Raw genomic sequence first — 24,280 nt, 5'->3', positions numbered from 1 at the left:
TGCACACCTTTTAGACCCACCAGATACTAAATCCAAAGTAAAAATCAAAAAATCTCTCTGTTTTTTTTTTTTTTTTTTTAATTTTTTCAATAATTGGCTTTTTTTTATCAAAAATGACAATTTTTAAGAACTTTTTTTTGTGTGATTAATAGTTAATGGGGCATGACCCAGAACCCTGGGCACTTTTTAGGGGCGTTTATTGGGTTTTAGGGCTTAAAAATTGTGTTTTTTGATTACCGAAGTTCGGGTCCCATTGATTTCAATGGGGTTCTGAAATCCGGGCCGAACTTTCGGGAAGTTCGGATGTTCTGGCCGAACCGAACTTTTCAAAAGTTCGATCATCCCTACTCCCCACTGTTGAACAGTGAATTTGTATCCGACAGCTTGGAAGAACCAAGGGTGTTGTTTTTGGAGCCAGGGGCATGGATCTGAGTCTGCAGAGAATGTGTGTTCCAGACTCCGAAGGGAGATTCATCCACCTAAGAGACTTACATATAACACCCTTGAGGAGAGCTCGGATGAACTTATTGCAGCTACTAATGCTCCAGTCAAGCACTAGCCTCCTCTACCGAGCCTTTGATAGAGGATGACCCTGTTCCACCATCTGACACTGCTAAGTGGGCCCCTAATTTATTATTGGCCTGCTGGTTGGAGGAGAAGGCGGGAAATGTCCACCAATGAGCACACAGTGGTTGGATAAGAAGGCGGGAATGTCCACCAATGAGCACACAGTGGTTGGAGAAGGAGGGGAATGTCCACCATGAGCACAATCTGGTTGGAGAAGGAGGGGAATGTATACCAATGAGCACACTGGTGGACATTCTCCTCCTTCTCCAGCCACAGTGTGCTCATTGGTGGACATTCTCCTCCTTCTCCAGCCACAATGAGCACACAGTGATTGGAGGAGAACGTGGGGAATGTCCACCAATGAGCACACAGTGGTTGGAGGAGAAAGAGGGGAATGTCCACCAATCAGCACACAGTGGTTGGAAGAGAAGGAGGGGGAATGTCCACCAATCAGCACACAGTGGTTGAAGGAGAAGGCAGGGAATGTCAACCAATGAGCACACAGTGGTTGAAGGAGAAGGTGGGGAATGTCCACCAATAAGCACATAGTGGTTGGAGGAGGTGTGGAATGTCCACCAATGAGCACACAGTGAGTGGAGGAGGAAGCGGGGCATGTCCACCAATGAGCAAACAGCGGTTGGAAAAGGAGGGGAATGTCCACCAATGAGCACACAGTGAGTGGAGGAGAAAGCGGGGCATGTCCAGCAATGACCAAACAGCGGTTGGAGAAGGAGGGGAATGTATACCAATGAGCACACTGGTGGACATTCTACTCCTTCTCCAGCCACAGTGTGCTCATTGGTGGACATTCTCCTCCTTCTCCAGCCACAGTGTGCTCATTGGTGGACATTCTCCTCCTTCTCCAGCCACAATGAGCACACAGTGATTGGAGGAGAAGGAAGGGAATGACCACCAATTAGCACACAGTGGTTGGAGGAGAAGGTGGGCAATGTCCACCAATGAGCACACAGTGGTTGGAGGAGAAGGAGGGAAATGTCCACCCATGAGCACACAGTAGTGGGAGGAAAAGGTGGGGAATGTCCACCAATGAGCACACAGTGGTCGGAGGAGAAGTAGGGGAACTTCTACCAATGAGTACACAGTGGTTGGAGGAGAAGGAATGGAATGACCACCAATTAGCACACAGTGGTTGGAGAAGGGGGGGAATGTCCACCAATGAGTACACAGTGGTTGGAGGAGAAGGTGGGGAATTCCAGCAATGACCACACAGTGGTTGGAGGAGAAGGTGGGGAATTCCACCAATGAGCACACGGTGGTTGGAGGAGAAGTAGGAAAATGTCCACCAATGAGCACACGGTGGTTGGAGAAGGAGGGGAATGTCCACCAATGAGCACACAGTGATTGGAGGAGAAGGCAGGGAATGTCCACCAATGAGCACACAGTGAGTGGAGGAGGAAGCGGGGCATGTCCACCAATGAGTAAACAGTGGTTGGAGAAGGAGGGGAATGTCCACCAATGAGCACACAGCGAGTGGAGGAGAAAGCGGGGCATGTCCAGCAATGATCAAACAGCGGTTGGAGAAGGAGGGGAATGTCCACCAATGAGCACACAGTGGTTGGAGGAGAAGGTGGGGAATTCCACCAATGAGCACACAATGGTTGGAGGAGAAGGTGGGGCATGTCTACCAATGAGCACATAGTGATTGGAGGAGAAGGTAGGGAATGTCCAGCAATGGGCACACAATGGTGGGAGGAGAAGGCGGGGAATGTCCACCAATGAGCACACAGTGGTCGGAGGAGAAGGCGGGGAACGTCTACCAATGAGCACACAGTGGTTGGAGGAGAAGGAAGGGAATGACCACCAATTAGCACACAGTGGTTGGAGGAGAAGGAGGGAAATGTCCACCAATGAGCACACAGTGGTTGGAGGAGAAGGTGGGGAATGTCCAGCAATGAGCACACAGCGGTTGGAGGAGAAGGAGGAGAATGCTTTAAACAATGATTATCATTGGAGTTGGTTATAGACCTCAAAGTATTAATGAGGAGCTCCTGGCACAGATAGAAAGGGATGCAAGGGCTGGGACAGTGATAATAATAGGGGATGGTAACTACCCAGACATTGAATGGAGTAATGGCACTGCTGGAATAGTTACAGGGCAAAAATGTATAAACCTATTACAAGACAATTTTATGGTGCAGTTTATTGAGGACCCCCACTAGAAATGATGCTCTGTTGGACCTGGTAATCTCAAACCATGCAGAGCTTATTAATAATGTTCATATAAAAGAACATATAAGAGCAGTGACCATAATATGATTTCATTTAATGTTAGCTGTAAGCAAAAAACGTATACAGGAAATACAAAAACACCTAACTTTAAGAGAACAAATTTTCCAAGGATGAGGGCTGCTCTCCATGATTTAGACTGGGGGGGGGGGGGGGGAATATTGGCATCGATGAGCACAGAAACAACAGAAATTAGAAATCTTCAAAAAGACTTTATGCAAACTCACTGCAAAGTATATTCCTATGGGTAATAAGTTTAAAAGGCTAAAAATAAAACCGATGTTAAAACCTAAAGTTAAAAAATATATATATAGATAAAAAGAAAAGAGCTTTTAAAAAATATAAAAATGAAGGAACACTATCATCGTTTAATTGTTACAAAGAATATAACAGAATGTGTAAAAAGGAAATCAAGGATGCAAAGATTCAAAATGAATGACAGATTGCAAAAGATAGTAGGACAAACCCCAAAAAAATCTTCAAATATATTAACACTAAAAAGGTCAGGTCTGAGCATGTAGGCCCTTTACAAAATAATCAGGAGTGGGTGACTGGGGACAAAGAGAAGGCAAATTTATTAAATACTTTCTTCAGCTCTGTATACAAAGGAGCATGGGGGAGCTCATGACCATAATGGGGGTGGTAGTGACACAGCCCCAAATGATCCACAATGGCTCAAAGGTGATATGGTCCAGAAATATTTAGACAGAATAGGGTGGATAAAGCGCCTGGACCAGATGGCATCCACCCACGCATCCTAAAATAATTGAGCTCTGTAATTTCTAAGCCTTTGTTTCTAATTTTTAGGGACTCGTTAAAGACTGGAATAGTATGACTGGATTGGTGTAGGGCCAATGTGGTGCCTATATTTAAAAAGGGATGAAAATTTTTGCCAAGTAACTATAGACCTGTTAGTTTAACTTCTATTGTCAGGAAGATACTGGAGAGTTTAACCACTTTAGCCCCGGAAGGATTTGCCACCTTCCTAAACAGGCCCTATTTTGCAATTCGGCACTGCGTTATTTTAACGGACAATTGCGCGGTCATGCGATGCTGTACCCAAACGAAATTGACGCCCTTTTTTTCCCAAAAATAGAGCTTTTTTTTGGTGGTATTTGATCACCTCTGCAATTTTTATTTTTTGTGCTATAAACAAAGAAAGAGCGATGATTTTGAAAAAAAAAGAAAAAAAAAACAATATTTTTCACATTCTTTTATATGACATTCTCAAAAAAAAAAAAATTTAAATCAACATTTTTTAACATTTTAGGTCAATTTGTTTTCTGCTACATATTTTTGGTAAAAAATTCCAATAAGCGTATTTTGATTGGTTTGTGCAAAATGTATTGCGTCTACTAACTATGGGAAAGATTTATGTAATTTTTATTGTTTTTTTTTGTTTTTTTTTACTAGTAATGGCGGCGATCTGCGATTTTTTGCGGGACTGCCACATTGCGGTGGACAGATCGGACCCCTAACTGACATTTTTGACACTTTTGGGGGTACCAGTGACATTACTACAGTAATCAGTGCTAAAAATATGCACTGTTACTGTAATAATGACACTGGCAGGGAAGGGGTTAATACTGTTGATGATCAAGGGCTTAAATGTAAGCCTAGGGGAGTGATTCTAACTGTGGGGGGGTTGGGCTTGTGAAATGACCCTAGAGACATGCAATCCTATATAGCAGGATCACATGGTCTCTGTGATCATGTCAGGGAGAAGGACGGATGGCTGTGTTTACATCAGCCGTCTGTCCTTCTCTGTCAGCGGGAAGAGATCGCTGTTGTCAGGCGGCGTGTACGAGCGGGGACGGGAGCGTGCCGCCGGCAGAGCGCATTCGCCCCCAAGCGGCCTTCAGGTGAGCGCTGTACATGTACGGCGATTTGCCTGTAGGAGCCAGCCTGCTGCAGTATATCTGCGGCGGCTGGTGGGGAACCGGTTAATAAAAGACCACATAGCTGAATTCTTGTGAAACGATAGATAATCAACTGCGCCAGGAAGTAAATATATTAGGTATTAGGTGCTACTAGAAATATAATATCTATGGTGTGTGAAAATAATTCATTTTAAAATATTAAAATATAATTCTATAATTAATATAAATGTAAAAAGCTGCTGTGGCCCCGCCTGCTAAGGCCAGATAGTGACTAGAAAATGGGAGGAAAGTAACACGCACCTCCTCCCGCATCACAGCGCTTACTAAAGATGGACAAAAATTCATTATTTTTTAATTTATTTTATTTTATTTTGGGGGTTATTTTGAATTCAACCTTGCACTCATTATTGTGTTTAAGCACTTTTTGTCCATCTTTAGCAAGCACTGTGTAGCGGGAGTAGGTGTGTGTTTCTTTCCTCCCATTTTCTATAGATGAGTTCTTGCTGGAAAAATGGACAGAGGGGTGGTTGTGGACGTGGTATACTTGGACAGAGGGGGGCTGTGGACGTGGTATACTTGGACAGAGGGGTGGCTGTGGACGTGGTATACTTGGACAGAGGGGTGCTGTGGATGTGGTATACTTGGACAGAGGGGGGCTGTGGACGTGGTATACTTGGACAGAGGGGTGCTGTGGATGTGGTATACTTGGACAGAGGGGTGGCTGTGGACGTGTTATACTTGGACAGAGGGGGGCTGTGGACGTGGCATACTTGGACAGAGGGGTGGCTGTGGATGTGGTATACTTGGACAGAGGGGTGGCTGTGGACGTGGTATACTTGGATAGAGAGGTGGCTGTGGATGTGGTATACTTGGACAGAGGGGGGGCTGTGGATGTGGTATACTTGGACAGAGGGGGGGCTGTGGACGTGGTATACTTGGACTGAGGGGTGGCTGTGGACGTGGTATACTTGGACTGAGGGGTGGCTGTGGACGTGTTATACTTGGACAGAGGGGTGGCTGTGGACGTGGAATACTTGGACAGAGGGGTGGCTGTGGATGTGGTATACTTGGACAGATTGGGGGCTGTGGATGTGGTATACTTGGACAGAGGGGGGGCTGTGGACGTGGTACACTTGGACAGAGGGGTGGCTGTGAACGTGGTATACTTGGACTGAGGGGTGGCTGTGGACGTGGTATACTTGGACTGAGGGGTGGCTGTGGACGTGGTATACGTGGACAGAGGGGAGGCTGTGGATGTGGTATACGTGGACAGAGGGGGGGCTGTGGGCGTGGTATACTTGGACAGAGGGGGGGCTGTGGACGTGGTATACTTGGACTGAGGGGTGGCTGTGGACGTGGTATACTTGGACTGAGGGGTGGCTGTGGACGTAGTATATGTGGACAGAGGAGTGGCTGTGGACGTGGTATACTTGGACTGAGGGGTGGCTGTGGACGTGGTATAGTTGGACAGAGGGGTGGCTGTGGACGTGGTATAGTTGGACAGAGGGGTGGCTGTGGACGTGGTATAGTTGGACAGAGGGGTGGCTGTGGACGTGGTATTCTTGGACAGAGGGGTGGCTGTGGACGTGGTATAGTTGGACAGAGGGGTGGCTGTGGACGTGGTATAGTTGGACAGAGGGGTGGCTGTGGACGTGGTATAGTTGGACAGAGGGGTGGCTGTGGACGTGGTATAGTTGGACAGAGGGGTGGCTGTGGACGTGGTATAATTGGACAGAGGGGTGGCTGTGGACGTGGTATAGTTGGACAGAAGGGTGGCTGTGGACGTGGTATTCTTGGACAGAGGGGTGGCTGTGGACGTGGCATACTTGGACAGAGGAGTGGCTGTGGACGTGGTATACTTGGACTGAGGGGTGGCTGTGGACGTGGTATAGTTGGACAGAGGGGTGGCTGTGGACGTGGTATAGTTGGACAGAGGGGTGGCTGTGGACGTGGTATAGTTGGACAGAGGGGTGGCTGTGGACGTGGTATTCTTGGACAGAGGGGTGGCTGTGGACGTGGTATAGTTGGACAGAGGGGTGGCTGTGGACGTGGTATAGTTGGACAGAGGGGTGGCTGTGGACGTGGTATAGTTGGACAGAGGGGTGGCTGTGGACGTGGTATAGTTGGACAGAGGGGTGGCTGTGGACGTGGTATAGTTGGACAGAGGGGTGGCTGTGGACGTGGTATAGTTGGACAGAGGGGTGGCTGTGGACGTGGTATAATTGGACAGAGGGGTGGCTGTGGACGTGGTATAGTTGGACAGAAGGGTGGCTGTGGACGTGGTATTCTTGGACAGAGGGGTGGCTGTGGACGTGGCATACTTGGACAGAGCGGGGGCTGTGGACGTGGTATACTTGGACAGAGGGGTGGCTGTGGACGTGGTATACTTGGACAGAGAGGTGGCTGTGGACGTGGTATACTTGGACAGAGGGGTGGCTGTGAACGTGGTATACTTGGACAGAGGGGTGGCTGTGGACGTGGTATTCTTGGACAGAGGGGTGGCTGTGGACGTGGTATACTTGGACAGAGCGGGGGCTGTGGACGTGGTATTCTTGGACAGAGGGTTGGCTGTGGACGTGGTATTCTTGGACAGAGGGGTGGTTGTGGACGTGGTATACTTGGACAGAGCGGGGGCTGTGGACGTGGTATACTTGGACAGAGGGGTGGCTGTGGACGTGGTATACTTGGACAGAGGGGTGGCTGTGAACGTGGTATACTTGGACAGAGGGGTGGCTGTGGACGTGGTATTCTTGGACAGAGGGGTGGCTGTGGACGTGGTATACTTGGACAGAGCGGGGGCTGTGGACGTGGTATTCTTGGACAGAGGGTTGGCTGTGGACGTGGTATTCTTGGACAGAGGGGTGGTTGTGGACGTGGTATACTTGGACAGAGCGGGGGCTGTGGACGTGGTATTCTTGGACAGAGGGGTGGCTGTGGACGTGGTATACTTGGACAGAGGGGTGGCTGTGAACGTGGTATACTTGGACAGAGGGGTGGCTGTGGACGTGGTATTCTTGGACAGAGGGGTGGCTGTGGACGTGGTATACTTGGACAGAGCGGGGGCTGTGGACGTGGTATTCTTGGACAGAGGGTTGGCTGTGGACGTGGTATTCTTGGACAGAGGGGTGGTTGTGGACGTGGTATACTTGGACAGAGCGGGGGCTGTGGACGTGGTATTCTTGGACAGAGGGGTGGCTGTGGACGTGGTATACTTGGATAGAGGGGTGACTGTGGACGTGGTATACTTGGACTGAGGGGTGGCTGTGGACGTGGTATACGTGGACAGAGGGGGGGCTGTGGACGTGGTATACTTTGACAGAGGGGTGGCTGTGGACGTGGTATACTTGGACTGAGGGGTGGCTGTGGACGTGGTATACGTGGACAGATGGGGGGCTGTGGATGTGGTATACTTGGACTGAGGAGTGGCTGTGGACATGGTATACTTGGACTGAGGGGTGGCTGTGGACGTGGTATACGTGGACAGAGGGGGGGCTGTGGACGTGGTATACTTGGACTGAACAGTGGCTGTGGACGTGGTATACGTGGACAGAGGGGGGGCTGTGGACGTGGTATACTTGGACTGAGGAGTGGCTGTGGACGTGGTATACTTGGACTGAGGGGTGGCTGTGGACGTGGTATACGTGGACAGAAGGGGGGCTGTGGACATGGTATTCTTGGACACAGTTCCCCACACACGGCTAATGTGTAAGGTAAAGTCTACTGGCTTGGAAAGATTGGTTTATAATTGGATAGAAAATTGGCTAAAAGATAGAATTCAGAGAGTAGTGGTTAATGATTCTTACTCTGAATGGTGTAAGGTTATCAGTGGTGTACCCCAAGGTTCAGTGTTGGGACCCCTATTTATAAATAATGGGGGGGGGGGTTGGGATTTCAGTCTTTGCAGATGACACCAAGCTTTGCAGTGGGGGGGAATCCATAGCAGAGAAGGATCTGGGGGAATCCATAGCAGAGAGGAATCTGGGGGAATCCATAGCGGAGAAGGATCTGGGGGAATCCATAGCGGAGAAGGATCTGGGGGAATCCATAGCGGAGAAGGATCTGGGGGAATCCATAGCGGAGAAGGATCTGGGGGAATCCATAGTGGAGAAGAATCTGGGGGAATCCATAGCGGAGAAGAATCTGGGGGAATCCATAGCGGAAAAGAATCTGGGGGAATCCATAGCGGAGAAGGCAGGGAATGTCCACCAATGAGCACACAGTGGTTGGAGGAAAAGGCAGGGAATGTCCTTGCATGGCCCAGTCAGAGCCCAGACTTAAACCCCATTGAAAATCTGTGGAATTATTGAAGACTGCCGTCCACAAATGCCACCATCAAATGTAACCTAACCTGAGTCGTTCTGCAGAGAATAGCAGGCAAATATTGCAAAGTCTAGATGTGAGACAAATCCCAAAAGACTAAAGGCTGGAATTAGAGCAAAAGGGGGTTCCACAAAATACTGACACAAGGGGGGAATTCCTCCTCCTACTCAGTGATTCTGTGTTTTCTGACATGTTGGTGTTCCATCTTCCACTTGGATGTTATAAGTTGTACTTGAGTACTTATACTTCAGAAAATACAGTTGGATAAAACAAAAACTGTGTCTGTCTTCATTTCAGAGTGCAAAGCAACAAAATAGGATTTTTTAAAGGGGGGGATTCTTTTCTATACCTGCTGTAATCAATCAATGTCTATATATGATCTTTTGTGATCTCCCCCCTCCTTAGGAAAAACACCTTGTCTTCCCCCCTCCCCCCCTCTCTGCGCTCCCTTTCCCGGGGTAGAAGTGAGATTTTAGCGTTAGCCCTGCCCATGATAAACGTACTTAGAAGTAAATGTAATCTCCCACAATTATTGAAAGATATAAAGTATTAATATTATGGGATGTAGTTACAGGAAGATGGTAGAATGGGAATATCTCAGATTGTCTTCCTGAAGAAGCTGCAAAACGCGTTGAACCAACCCTCTCTCACCATATGGATTGTAGTTCTCATATTGGCCAAATGGGGTTTCAGTAATAGGTCAGGTTGGTGTACAGGGCCTATTTTCATGTATGAATATCTTGGATTCTGCTGGCATTCTACTTTTTTGTTAATTTTTGTATTTTTTTATCGGTCCGATGTTGTGCGATTTATTGAGGGGCGGCACCCTGAAGATCCCAATACTCTTCATTGATTATTCCTCATCTTTATAATATGAAATATTAACTTACCACTATCCCAGACCAGAACATCACCCCGCTGTACAGGACCAGATCCACATGCTTGCAGTGAAGGCTGCAGGTCACAGATAGGGAGATCCCAAATGCGATAGACATGATTCCTACAAAGATTTGTGTGGCCTGCCAAAGGATGGAGAAGTAGGGAGTCAGATCTAGGAAGACTCGGCATGTTACATTTACCACAAACAATACAACAAGCTGTGATTGTCACACCGGCACCCAAACTCTGACCACATAGTGTGCCCGCACCTGCGAATAGGCTTAGTAGGCTTGTGCCTATGGGCAGCAGAAAAACGCAGCAGACTTTTCTATCTGCGATAATCTGCCAGACTTCACATTGTCTTCTCAGTACAAAACTGTCATATCAGACAATGTATACACATCACAAGAGTTTATCTGATCCCTATACCTGCTCCCTATACCTGCTCCCTGTACCTGCTCCCTGTACCTGCTCCCTGTACCTGCCCCTGTACCTGCTCCCTGTACCTGCTCCCTGTACCTGCCCCTGTACCTGCTCCCTATACCTGCTCCCTGTACCTGCTCCCTGTACCTGCTCCCTGTACCTGCCCCTGTACCTGCTCCCTATACCTGCTCCCTGTACCCAGCTCCCTATACATGCTCCCTTTAACCTGTTTCGTGTACCCGGCTCCCTATACATGCTCCCTGTACCCGGCTCCCTATACCTGCTGCCTGTACCTGCTCCCTGTACCCGCTCCCTATACCCTGCTCCCTGTACCCACTCCCTATACCCTGCTCCTTGTATCCACTCACTATACCTGATCCCTGTACCTGGCTCCCTAAACCTGCTCCCTGTTCCCGGTTTCCTTTAACCTGCGCCCTGTACTCTGCTCCCTGTACACGGCTTCTTATACCTGCTCCTTTTAACCTGCTCCCTGTACCCCACTCCCTATATCTGCTCCCTGTACCCTGCTTCCTGTACCCTGCTCCCTGTACCCCACTCCCTATATCTGCTCCCTGTACCCTGCTTCCTGTACCCTGCTCCCTTTAACCTGCTCCCTTTAACCCACTCCCTATATCTGCTCCCTGTACCCTGCTTCCTGTACCCTGCTCCCTAAACCTGCTCCCTGTTCCTGATTTCCTTTAACCTGCACCCTGTACACGGCTCCTTATACCTGCTCCCTTTAACCTGCTCCCTGTACCCCACTCCCTATATCTGCTCCCTGTACCCTGCTCCCTGTACCCGCTCCCTATACCTGATCCCTGTACCCGCTCCCTATACCCGATCCCTGTACCCGGCTCCCTAACCTGCTCCCTGTTCCCGATTTCCTTTAACCTGCTCCCTGTACCCTGCTCCCTGTACCCCACTCCCTATACCCCACTCCCTATATCTGTTCCCTGTACCCTGCTCCCTCTACCCCACTCCCTATATCTGTTCCCTGTACCCTGCTCCCTGTACCCCACTCCCTATACCCCACTCCCTATATCTGTTCCCTGTACCCTGCTCCCTCTACCCCACTCCCTATATCTGTTCCCTGTACCCTGCTCCCTCTACCCCACTCCCTATATCTGTTCCCTGTACCCTGCTTCCTCTACCCCACTCCCTATATCTGTTCCCTGTACCCTGTTCGCTGTACCTGCACCCTGTACCTTCTCCCTGTACTTGGCTCCCTATACCTGCTCCCTGTACCCCACCCCTATATCTGCTCCCTGTACCCCACTTCCTGTACCCTGCTCCCTGTACCCTGCTCCCTGTACCCCACTTCCTGTACCCCGCTCCCTATACCTGCTCCCTGTACCATATGTGACGGGAGTCACTTTGGGAGCGGGGTGACCAGGAAACTGATATGGTTTGGATGGCTCCAAATGGGACAGTGATATTCAGGAATGAGGTCTCTCTTGAAATATGAAGATTTTATTCCCTGTACATTGTGAGGTCTCTGACCAGGAAGTACAACTCCTAATATGGGCATTCCAGGAAGTTTAATGTGGAGACCGACTGTCTAACAATGTTGCTTTTGTCTGGATAAGTAAATTTTGATATTCTTGTCTGAGGTGGCTCTCCATTCACCTATTGTTAAGTGTGCTAATGAACTCCTCTGTTGTCTGCTGGGATGTATTGACACTGAGTAATGTGTATTGGGGGCTCATAATGTAACCATTGTGTGATGTTAGGGGCTGGATTTGGGTCATTATCCTGTGATGACTGCAGTACTCTCAGGTGTATATAAAGCATGTATTCCTTTTCAATAAACAGCTGATTCCTGCTGGACCCTCAATGCAGAGCCTCGTCTCATACTTGGGGGGGGGGGGGATTATTCGTATGGGTTTCTTGTTGGGCTGAGTGGAGTGTCCAGTAGCTGACTTTGTGTTTGGGAATGAAATGTCCTAAACGACTGTAACCACTTTCATACCCGGGGTGTCGTTACACCCTGCTCCCTGTACCCCACTTCCTGTACCCCGCTCCCTATATCTGCTCCCTGTACCCTGTTTGCTGTACCTGCTCCCTATACCTGCTTCCTATATCTGCTTCCGTTAACCTGTCCCCGTACCCTGCTCCCTGTATCCTGCTCCCTGTACCCTGCTTCCTGTACCTGCTCCCCATACCTGCTCCCTGTACCCGGCTCCCTGTACCTGCTCCCCATACCTGCTCCCTGTACCCTGCTCCCTATACCCTACTCGCTGTACCCTGTTCTCTGTACCCTGCTCCCTGCACCCTTCTCCCTGTTCCCTGCTCCCTGTAGCCTGCTCCCTATACCCTACTCGCTGTACCCTGTTCTCTGTACCCTGCTCCCTGCACCCTTTTCCCTGTTCCCTGCTCCCTGTACCCTGCTCCCTCTACCTGCTCTTGGATCTGCTCCCTATACCTGCTCCCTGTACCTGCTCTCTGTATTCTGCTCCCTATATCTGCTCCCGTTAACCTGCTACCTGTACCCTGCTTCCTGTACCTGGCTCCCTGTATCTGCTCCCTATACCTGCTCCCTGTACCCTGCTCTCTGTACCCTGCTCCCTGTACCCTGCTCCCTTTAACCTGCTCATTGTACCCAGCTCCCTGAACCCTGCTCCCTATATCTGCTCCCTGTACCCTGTTCCCTGTACCTGCTCCCTGTACTCTCTTTCCTATACCTGCTCTCTGTGCCCTACTCCCTGTACCCTGCTCTCTGTACCCTGCTCCCTATACCTGCTCTCGGTACCCTGTTCTCTGTACCCTGCTCCCTGTACCCTGCTCCCTGTACCCTGCTCCCTGTATCTGCTTCCTGTACCTGCTCCCTCTACCTGCTCCCTGTACCCGGCTCCCCATACCTGCTCCCTGTACCCTGCTCCCTATACCCTACTCCCTGTACCCTGTTCTCTGTACCCTGCTCCCTGCACCCTTCTCCCTGTACCCTGCTCCCTGTATCCTGCTCCCTGCATCTGCTTCCTGTACCTGCTTCCTCTACCTGCTCCCTGTACCCGGCTCCCTGTACCCAGCTCCCCATACCTGCTCCCTGTACCCTGCTCCCTATACCCTACTCCCTGTACCCTGTTCTCTGTACCCTGCTCCCTGCACCCTTTTCCCTGTTCCCTGCTCCCTGTATCCTGCTCCCTGTACCTGCTCTTGTATCTGCTCCCTATACCTGCTCCCTGTACCTGCTCTCTGTATTCTGCTCCCTATATCTGCTCCCGTTAACCTGCTACCTGTACCCTGCTCCCTGTGCCTGGCTCCCTGTATCTGCTTCCTGTACCTGCTCCCTGTACCCGGCTTCCTGTTGCTGCTCCCAATACCTGCTCCCTATACCTGCTCCCTGTACCCTGCTCCCTTTAACCTGCTCATTGTACCCTGCTCCTTGAACCCTGCTCCCTGTATCTGCTTCCTGTACCTCCTCCCTGTACCCAGCTACCTGTTGCTGCTCCCAATACCTGCTCCCAATACCTGCTCCCAATACCTGCTCCCTATACCTGCTCCCTGTACCCTGCTCCCTGTACCCTGCTCCCTTTAACCTTCTCATTGTACCCAGCTCCCTGAACCCTGCTCCCTGTACCCTGCTCCCTGTACCTGCTCCCTATACCCTGCTTCCTGTACCCTGCTCCCTGTACCCTGTTCCCTGTAGCTGCTCCCTGTACTCTCTTTCCTATACCTGCTCTCTGTGCCCTACTCCCTGTACCCTGCTCTCTGTACCCTGCTCCTTTTACCCTGCTCTCTGTACCCTGCTCCCTATACCTGCTCTCTGTACCCTGCTCCCTGTAGCCTGCTCCCTGTACCCAGCTCCCTGTACCCTGCTCCCCATACCTGATCCCTATACCTGATCCCTATACCTGCTCCCTGTACCCTACTCCCTGTACCCTGTTCTCTGTACCCTGTACCCTGTACCCTGCCCCCTATACCTGTTCCCTGTAACTGCTCTCTGTACCCTGCTCTCTATACCCTGGTGCTGCACCTGTGCCAATGGAGATAAGTCTCATGCACCGGTGTGAACGATGGCCTAACCTTATTCACCCAGGTTGCTGATTGGTACAGACCATTGATCTGGTCATCCTTGTTGAATACCTGCATTTGGAATCCCTGACAAAACGATCATATGGGCCGCACCCAGGAAAGTTTCTGGCCACAGCGTTTCATCGCTGCCAGATGCAGTCAGAGGAGGTTTTGTATTTTGCACGTCTTGTGGCAGAGGAAGGGAATATTACCGACAATAATTGGCAGTGTTTTGCTTCGGGTTCTCCTCTATAGAACAAATGGACTTATCTCCAGACCCTCCGGTTCTCCTGTATAGAAGAAGTGGACCTATCCCCAGAGCCCCGTGTTCTCCTCTAAAGAAATGGACTTACCCCTAGAGCCTCGGGTTCTCATCTATAGAAGAAGTGGACATATTCCCAGAGCCTTGGGTTCTCCTCTATAGAAGAAGTAGACTTATCCCCAGAGCCTTGGGTTCTCCTCTATAGAAGAAGTGGACCTATCTCCAGAGCCTCGGGTTCTCCTCTATAAAGGAAGTAGACCTATCCATGGGGAGCCTCGGGTTCTCCTCTATAGAAATGGACTTACCCCCAGATCCTCAGGTTCTCCTCTATAGAACAAGTGGACTTATCCCGAGAGCCTCAGGTTCTCCTCTATAGAAGAAATAGACCTATCCCCAGAGCCTCGAGTTCTCCTCTATAGAAATGGACTTACGCCCAGAGCCTCGGGTTCTCCTCTATTGAAGAAGTGGACTTATCCCCAGAGCCTTGGGTTCTCCTCTATAGAAGAAGTGGACTTATCCCCAGAGCTTCATGTTCTCCTCCATAGAAGAAGTGGACTTACCCCAGAGCCTCAGTTTCTCTTCTATAGAAGAAGTAGACTTACCCCCAGAGTCTCAGATTCTCCTGTATAGAAGTGGACTTTACCCCCAGTGCCTCGGGTTCTTCTCTATAGAAGAAGTGGACTTACCCCCAGAGCCTCGAGTTCTCCTGTATAGAAGGTGGACTCACCTCCAAAGCCTTGGGTTCTCCCAGGGACACTTCCAGACCAGTTTAAACTAGCTGCTTTGTCCCTCCTCAATCTCCCATCAGCCCTTGCTATTGACTGACCCCACCCTTCCTTATACTATAGTATTCTATGCACTATTGTAATGTAAATGAGGCTGTTGGGGGCTTACAATGTGTGTTCTATGTCTAGTAAAGGGAGTTGGCTATGTTAACCTTTACCATGTGTCGTCTGGTGTTGGGGGAAAGGGATATAATCTGCTGATGGAAAGGGTGTCCAGGGCTGTAAGCACATTAGCCTGGTCCAGGGTAGAAAAGGCCCTCAGAGATCCCTGACAAGCCTCAGTGACTGGATATGAAGTGCTCCAAGGTCCCTGATAACTAAGAGGTAGCAGACTTGGTGATGGTACTCAGTTGGAGTACTGGAGCTCTGTTACACTCGGGTTCTCCTAGAAGAAGTGGACTTACCCCCAGAGCCTCCGGTTCTCCTCTATAGAAATGGACTTACCCCCAGAGCCTCGGGTTCTCCTCTATAGAAGTTGACTTACCCCTAGAGCCTCGCTTCCTCCTCTATAGAAGAAGTGGACTTACCCCCAGAGCCTTGGGTTCTTTTCTATAGAAATTGACTTTCCCCGAGCTTCGGGTTCTCTTCTGTAGACGAAGTGGACTTTCCCCCAGAGCCTCAGGTTCTCCCCTATAGAAGAATTAAACTTACCCCCCAGAGCCATGGGTTCTCCTCTATAGAATTGTAATTTCCCCCATAGCTGTGGGTTCTCCATAGAAGTGGACTTTACCCCAAAGCCTAGGTTTCTCCTCTGTTGAAGAAGTGGACTTTCCCCCAGAACCTCGGGTTCACCTCTATAGAAGTGGACTTACCCCCAGAGCCTAAGATTCTCCTTTAAAGAAGTGGACTTACCCCCAGAGCCTCGGGTTCTCCTCTATAGAAGTTGACTTACCCCTAGAGCCTCGCTTCCTCCTCTATAGAAGAAGTGGACTTACCCCCAGAGCCTTGGATTCTTTTCTATAGAAATGGACTTTCTCCCAGAGCTTTGGGTTCTCTTCTGTAGAAGAAGTGGACTTTCCCCCAGAGGCTCAGGTTCTCCTCTATAGAAGAAGTAAACTTACCCCCAGAGCCATGGGTTCTCCTCTATAGAATTGTAATTACCCCCAGAGCTGTGGGTTCTCCTCTATAGAAGTGGACTTTCCCCCAAAGCCTAGGGTTCTCCTCTGTTGAAGAAGTGGTCTTTCCCCCAGAACCTCGGGTTCACCTCTATAGAAGTGGACTTACCCCCAGAGCCTAAGGTTCTCCTTTATAGAAGTGGACTTACCCCCAGAGCCTCGGGTTCTCCTCTGTAGAAGGTCACAAGAGGTTTCGGAATGTTGGGTAACCCTGTGGGAAGCGGTTGGCCATCAATCGGAGATCGGAGTCGATTGATGGTGACAAAGCTTTCTGTGTCTGGGCTGGCGGCAAACATGACTCTGAAACAAGGAGAGGTTCATTATAAAGGTGAAATGTGACATTCCCAGAACATTCCCTGTAGGTGAATCTGCTGGGGGATTTGTATGATGAATGTAGTAAATGTTGGGTGTCTTCAATGAAGTGGCTTATTGCAGAGATTATGGCCTCAGTGCTCTAAGCTGTGTTTATTTGTCTGATTTTTATCGATCAATCACTTCCTCAACAAGCATTCAGTTCATTCACCTGAAGCCCAAAAATAAGAACCAATACAAAGCCAGAATAAGCTGCAAACCGCACCTAAGTCCGGGCTTTTCCTCCACAAGATGTCTCCCGTCCCCCAGGTTGTATGATGACCACCTATGTCCCGTGAACCCCAGATGAGAATGACCCGCCCACTGGGGACATGCCACCCAGCTACCCTGAACTCACAGGTGAAGGCTGCAGTGACTGATGCCATGGCATCATGGTGCCGCTCTGTGCAGCATTCAAGTCCCACCCACTGTCAGGAATAAAGACACCTAGAAAATGGTGCTCCAAGGGGGCTGGGGCGGATGTGGTAGGGGGACGGGGAGCTGCATTTAAAGAGGGATATGATCAACCTGTATAAATACATAAGGGGTCCATATAGTGAACTTGGTGTTGTGTTTTTCACTTTAAGGTCAACACAGAGGACAAGGGGGCACTCTTTACGTCCAGAGAAAAACCGATTTTGTCTCCAAATACAGAAAGGTTTCTTCACCGTAAGAGCTGAGACAATGTGGAATAGACTCCCTCCAGAGGTGGTTCTGGCCAGCTCAGTAGATTGCTTTAAAAAAGGCCTGGATTCTTTCCTAAATGAACATAATATAAATGGGTACTAATATTTATAGGTAAATTTGATCCAGGGAATATCCGATTGCCTCTCGGGGGATCAGGTAGGACATTTTTTCCTGCTGGAGAAAATTGGATCATGCTTTCCTGGGGTTTTTTCACCTTCCTCTGGATCAACTGTGGGTATAAGATTGTGTATATAGGGTTGTATGGTTGGGTTTTCTTTACTGTTTTTTGTTTTTTATTGGTTGAGCCGGATGGACTTGTGTTTTTTTTTTCAACCTGACTAACTAACTATGTAGTGGGAGATAAGGAGGAGATGCTTGGAATATTTATGAGGAGCTCAGCCAATCCCCAGTTAAGGGCTGGTAGGAGGCAGGCCACCTCATAAATTGGCATGAGTCATGCCAGGGGGGAGAGTCGTGTGCAAAATGGAGATAGAATGCCAAGGAGGCTGTCGGTGGTCCTTGAGGGCCCTTGCCCCCTAGTTTGTGGGGATGTCCCCGGGCTGGGGCTCGGGTCCTGGAAGGATCCTACCAAAACACATGGAGGAAGCCCATTGTGGATTTACGGGAGCAAGGAGAAAGGACAGCGGGAGCAGGTCAACAGGTCTGTGAGATCTCGTGAGAGTCAGCTGGTTGGGCTGGTGAGTGGCAGTCGAATGACAAACAAATGGGCTTCTTAGCGGGAACTTTGAGTTCCTGCATTATCATGGACTCTGAGATAGGAGTTAGTTAGTTAGGCAGGGAGAGTGTGTTCAGCCTAAGCGTGCTTGACGGTGGCGTAGCTGGTAGAATACCAAGCTTGCAGATGCGAGGCTATGGGTTTGAATTCCTTGGCACGCTGATGATTTATAAGTGGAATTCTATAGTTAATAATACATTGCTGGCAGGGAGAGAGATTTTTGCTTTTTACAGTTTGTTAAGATTAGATAGTGCAGTGTATACCACACAGATACATATATATATATATATATATATATATATATATATATATATATATATATATATAGTGTGTATATATATATATATATATATATATATATATATATATATATATATATATATATATATATATATATATATATATATATATATATAGTGTGAGGGATTAGCTCGGTGGTAGGCGTGTATGACCCCTTTGGGGGTGCGTTTTCACAGAGAGATAGCCGAGCAGAGGTTGCAAACAAGACTGATTTATTCATGCAATTCACTTCACACAATTGCAAGCGTCAAAACAGACAAAATAAAATAAAACAAAATAAATCCTTGCCTCTGTGGGCGGCTACCTTCTCACACACTGGAACCTACCTAAGAGTCTGTCCCCAACCTACTGTTGGGCAGACTTTCTTGTCCTACAGCGGACTCTCAATAGTCCATTTATAATCTCTTCACACAGCACAAATGTCCATTGAACATGTCCTTAACTCATCACAATGAGAATGTCTCTTGGCTTGCCTCTTCACATGGCAAACATTCCTTTATTTCTTTCACATTGAACACAGTTCATCTTCTCACCTTTGAGACGTCTTCACACTTCGTTACCCTCCTTAGCGCACATCACTTCAGGGGGTCTTCTCCCATGCTCACCAGCTTGTCAGGAGGCACACATCTGACTGTCCTCCTTCTCCCAGCCCACATGGCTTCAGGATACAGCTTCCGGAGGCAGCAGTCCTTCTCCCATGCCCACACGGCGTCTGGAGGCACACGTCTGTCTGCCTTCCTCTCCCAGCCCACACGGCGACAGGAGGCAGCAATCCATAGACTTCCTTTGGACAAATTATAGAGGCCTTAACTTCCTCATTCCGACCAGCTGAAGGCCTTTCAACTTTTTTACACCTTGCTGCTGCCTTTGGCAGCCGACACCCTATAGTAATTAGTGAACTTTCTAAATCAGGTGGAAATGAATCTCCTGCCTGTGACTACATTCCCAGATTTACCTGACTTCCTGTCACATACCCCCCCCCCCCTCTTGTTTCAACCCTAGGGTTGGGACACAGATTTCTAGGCACGCATGTGTCAAGCACTGCTGACTCTCACTGATAAGCCTCCCATTATCCTCAAGCTTCCGAATGAAACTGTTTCTGTCATCTTCATTGACAGATTTCTCATAAATGTCACACAGTTTGTTTCTCATCTCATATACACATTCTTCAACTGCATTATTGGCATCATTTTGCTCCTTCTCGTTTCGGTCATCTTCATTGACAGCCTTCTCATAAATGTCAGACAGCTTGTCCCTCACAACCGTCTGTCCAATCCACAATGGAGGACCGTGATCCATAGGCAACTCAATTGGGCTAGTCTCAATGTCTTCAACATTCTTGAGCCGCCTCTCTCTGCAATCCACAAATGTTTTCCACAAAACTTTGAGAACCTCTGCTTCACTAAGCTTTGTTCCAAGTAGGGACTCTTGACGTCCCTCTGTGACTTGAGTTGCCTCTCCATACAGCTGTACACAATCATTGACTCTTTGTTTCTTGAGCTTAGCTTTCTCTAAGATGCTGTGCAGAGGGCCTTTCGTTTTCGACAACAGGCGGTCATACATTTCTTCAAAGTGACCCCTGTTCATTTTTCCAGCGACATCATCAACTTTCCTTCCACCAACATATGGGTCAAAGGCAACAACACAGTTGAACCCAGCGATCTGGGTAGTATCCATTACAGATTTCTTCAATGCACTTTCTGCTGAACTATTTGACCGCTCAAGGTCACCTAGTTCCTTTTCTCTATCTGAATTCCACATGGAATGCATCTCAAGATCACGATCAAACTTCTGCCACCCGTCTTTCACCAGTTGCATTTTGGAAATATTCCCTGAAAGACACTTATTCATTTGCTTCACGTTTTCACCAACAGCCTTAGTTTTCTCCACTAGGGGGCATTTGCTTTTTTCTCCCAGATTTATATCACTTGCTTTAGTTTTCTCCGCTTTAGTTTTCTCCACTAGGTTTTCAGCCTGAACTGAGAAATCATCACATTTCTTACACAACTCTTTTGTTTGCTGAAGCTCTAATGATACATTTTCCAATGCTTGAAGTTTTTGAAGGAACGGTTTATTCCAAAGGGGTGATTCATGCCAAATGTCATCACATTTCTGAGGCTCACTCAGGACAGACCCCAAAACACTGATCCTTTTAAAAACTGCATCAGGCACACTATCCCCTCTTTGGGACAGATCCTCTGTTGCCTGTAATTCCTCTTCAAGTTCCTGCAACGGAATCTTCATCTCTTCTACTTGCTGTTCTAAGGCTCGCTTAGACTCTTCTAGCTCCTGAACGCTTTTCACAACATCATCCTTGGAGCTGACCAAATCTTCCATTTCTGTACACAGCTGTTGGTTAACTCTTTCTAGTTCAACCTTAGACTCTAGAGCTTCCTCCAAGGAGCGAGCCAAGAACAGGGCTTTGCTCTCGTTATCACGCGCCTCCATTTCTGCACGGTCGCGTTCTTCTGCATATTTTGCAGACACAGTCTTCTCCTCACCAAGCATCTGATCCAACTTCTTTTTCACATTTTCAACAATTTCTAATGAACCAACGCTTTCTTACATGCGTTTTTTCATATCCGCTATCTGAGCTTGCAATGTTGCGACTTGCTCTAATAGGTTTTTCTCTGCTTCCTCCTCCTCTTTTAATTGTTCCAGGAAGCCATTTTTCTCATCTTCCATTTGTTTGAGCTTTGTGCTAAAACTCAGCCTTTGACACCTCTCTTCCTGTATGAGTTCCTGCGTGTCTTGCAGCTGCGATTCCAAGATAGAAAAATCTTCCGCAATTTCTCTAGATTTGCTGTCTGCTTGAGAAAGCTGATTTGTAACATTGTCCAGCTCAACCTGCAGTCGGTTTGCCTTCTCTGACAGCTTAGCACACACTCGGTCACCTTCTGACACCTTGACTTGCGATTCCAGAAGCTGTGCCTCTACTTTTTCCCTCTTATGTTCACAACCCATTTTTCCCTGCATAAGAGCTTTCACCTCATTGGCTAGCTTCTGGGAATGAGACTGTAATTCTGCCACACAGGCTTCTTTCTCCTTTAACTGCTGCTGGAAACGTTGGGCTTCACTTTTCCAACTTTCACAGTCTGCACGTAATTCATCTACCACATTGCTCAAAGTAGTGAGCTCATACACAGTAATCAGTAATTTAGCCTCTCTTTCACTTTTCTCCTTGTCGCTGAGAGACAATGTCGTTTTCAGAGCGACATTCTGTTCTTGCGACTCCTGCAGGTCAATTTTTGTAGCTTCCAAACACTGAAGACTTTTTTCCAGCTGATTACGCAACTCCAACATATCAGCCATACTTTGCTTCTGCAAAGTCTGAATTTCAATTTCCTTTTCCATGAGGATGGTATCTTTCTCCATTATAGTCTCTCTGCGTTTGTGCAACTCGGAAAAAAAAAAGAGCAGTGGATTCTTCCCACTTTCCTTTTCTTCCATTTTCCATTGCAAGGCATCCAACTCAGCCCTGCACACATACTTGGTTTCCTCCAAACCGATGGCCTCCATTGGCTGCTGGCATCTCTGTTTCCAGCCTGCCATGCTCTCTTGGTGAGCCTTTTGTTGAGCTGCAAAGCTCCGCTGTTTCAGCATCTCCCCCATTTTGAGTTTACTTTTCATCTGAGCACACTGCGTCTCCATAGCAGTTTCATCAGTGTTGCTAGGGACAATAACCTTCCTCTTTAGTAGACTCTCTTTAGGCAAGGATGGGGCTCGTTCAGACGGTAATATCCCCTCCATCCATAGAATCCGGTCTCTCATTTCAGCGATCTTTGCATTTTTCAGGCGTTTAGATCGCCCCATCTTCAATAACTCCACAAACAAATTTTTCACAGTCCAGCAAAAAATTTTCAGACCACTGTCTCTTTAACACATGTAGTTTTTCTCTCTCTTGCAAGATCTCCTTTCCTGCACACACAGTTTGTGCAGTCCCTTGCACCAGACACAACAAAGTTCATCAAAAATTTTGAGACCGCTGTCTCTTTAAAACACGTTTTTTTTTTTTTTTTTTCCGTTCAGGATCTTCTCTCCTGCAAACATAGATTGTGCAATCTCATGCACCAGACAAAGTTCATCAAACATATGCACTTCTTTGCAGGGATCTCTGCTTCTGCCCACTGCATACCTCCACCATATGTGAGGGATTAGCTCGGTGGTAGGCGTGTATGACCCCTTTGGGGGTGCGTTTTCACAGAGAGATAGCCGAGCAGAGGTTGCAAACAAGACTGATTTATTCATGCAATTTACTTCACACAATTGCAAGCGTCAAAACAGCCAAAATAAAATAAAACAAAATAAATCCTTGCCTCTGTGGGCGGCTACCTTCTCACACACTGGAACCTACCTAAGAGTCTGTCCCCAACCTACTGTTGGGCAGACTTTCTTGTCCTACAGCGGACTCTCAATAGTCCATTTATAATCTCTTCACACAGCACAAATGTCCATTGAACATGTCCTTAACTCTTCACATGGCAAACATTCCTTTATTTCTTTCACATTGAACACAGTTCATCTTCTCACCTTTGAGACGTCTTCACACTTGGTTACCCTCCTTAGCGCACATCACTTCAGGGGGTCTTCTCCCATGCTCACCAGCTTGTCGGGAGGCACACATCTGACTGTCCTCCTTCTCCCAGCCCACATGGCTTCAGGATACAGCTTCCGGAGGCAGCAGTCCTTCTCCCATGCCCACACGGCGTCTGGAGGCACACTTCTGTCTGCCTTCCTCTCCCAGCCCACACGGCGACAGGATGCAGCAATCCATAGACTTCCTTTGGACAAATTATAGAGGCCTTAACTTCCTCATTCCGAACAGCTGAAGGCCTTTCAACTTTTTTACACCTTGCTGCTGCCTTTGGCAGCCGACACCCTATAGTAATTAGTGAACTTTCTAAATCAGGTGGAAATCTATCTCCTGCCTGTGACTACATTCCCAGATTTACCTGACTTCCTGTCACAATAGGCACTTCAGTTTAAATCAGTTTATGTCAGTATTGCTGAAAAAAAATGTTGTGGCACGCCAAAATGAAAAAAAAAATGGCGTGGGGTTCCCCCTAAAGTCCATGCCAGACCCTTATCCGAGCACACAGCCTGGCTGGCCAGGATGGGGGTGGTAGCGAGCGAGGCATGGGGGGTGGGTGCTTTGAGGCAGGGGGGGATCTGCCCCCTCCACCCCAAAGCACCTTGCCCTCATGTTGATGGGGACAGGGGTCTCTTCCCGACAACCGTGGGCTGTGGTTGTGGGGGTCTGCGGGGGGAGGCTTATCGGAATCTGGAAGCCCCCTTTACTAAGGGGGCCCCCAGATCCCGTCCCCCCATATGAATGAATATCAGTTACATCATACCCCTACCCATTCACCAAAAAAGTGTACAAAAAAAATAAAGACAAAAGCCAGTTTTGAATAAGTCCTTTAAAAAAAAAAGAAGCTCCTGCTTCTGTGGACGCTTCCTGCGCTATGCGCTGTTTTGAGTTTGACAGCTCTTTTATAGGGAACTGACGTCATGAGCCGCTCCACAATGCACTGCTCAGATGCAGTGAATAAACTACTGACATAATGTAACGTATTCACTGCACCTAAGCAGTGCATTGTGGGGCCGCTGTCAAACTCAAAACAGCTCATAGCGTGTGAAGCGTCCGCAGAAGCAGAAGCTTCTTTTTTTTTCCATTTCTCAGGTGGGCGGGTGACTGATCATCGGTGGACACTATT

General features: G+C 48.3%; 1 protein-coding gene across 2 annotated transcripts in view; it reads right to left on the bottom strand.

Annotated features, from left to right (window-relative positions):
- Positions 1 to 24,280, bottom strand: part of LOC309567778 (membrane-spanning 4-domains subfamily A member 4A-like) — a 99,804-nt gene that overhangs the window by 69,256 nt on the left and 6,268 nt on the right. For both annotated transcript variants that reach the window (XM_082273227.1, XM_082273228.1), the window contains exons 2-3: positions 16,639 to 16,789; positions 9,905 to 10,033 (exon numbers count right to left, since the gene is read on the bottom strand). In XM_082273227.1, the coding sequence (XP_082129353.1) occupies positions 9,905 to 10,033; positions 16,639 to 16,785 (276 nt within the window). In that variant the 5' untranslated portion in view covers positions 16,786 to 16,789. The remainder of the gene's footprint in view (positions 1 to 9,904; positions 10,034 to 16,638; positions 16,790 to 24,280) is intronic.

This window comes from Pelophylax lessonae, assembly GCF_965119305.1.
Source record: "Pelophylax lessonae genome assembly, chromosome: 12".
NCBI classification, from domain to species: domain Eukaryota; kingdom Metazoa; phylum Chordata; class Amphibia; order Anura; family Ranidae; genus Pelophylax; species Pelophylax lessonae.
The sequence above is the reverse complement of the archived record's forward strand: the minus strand, read 5'-3'. Positions and strand labels throughout refer to the sequence as shown.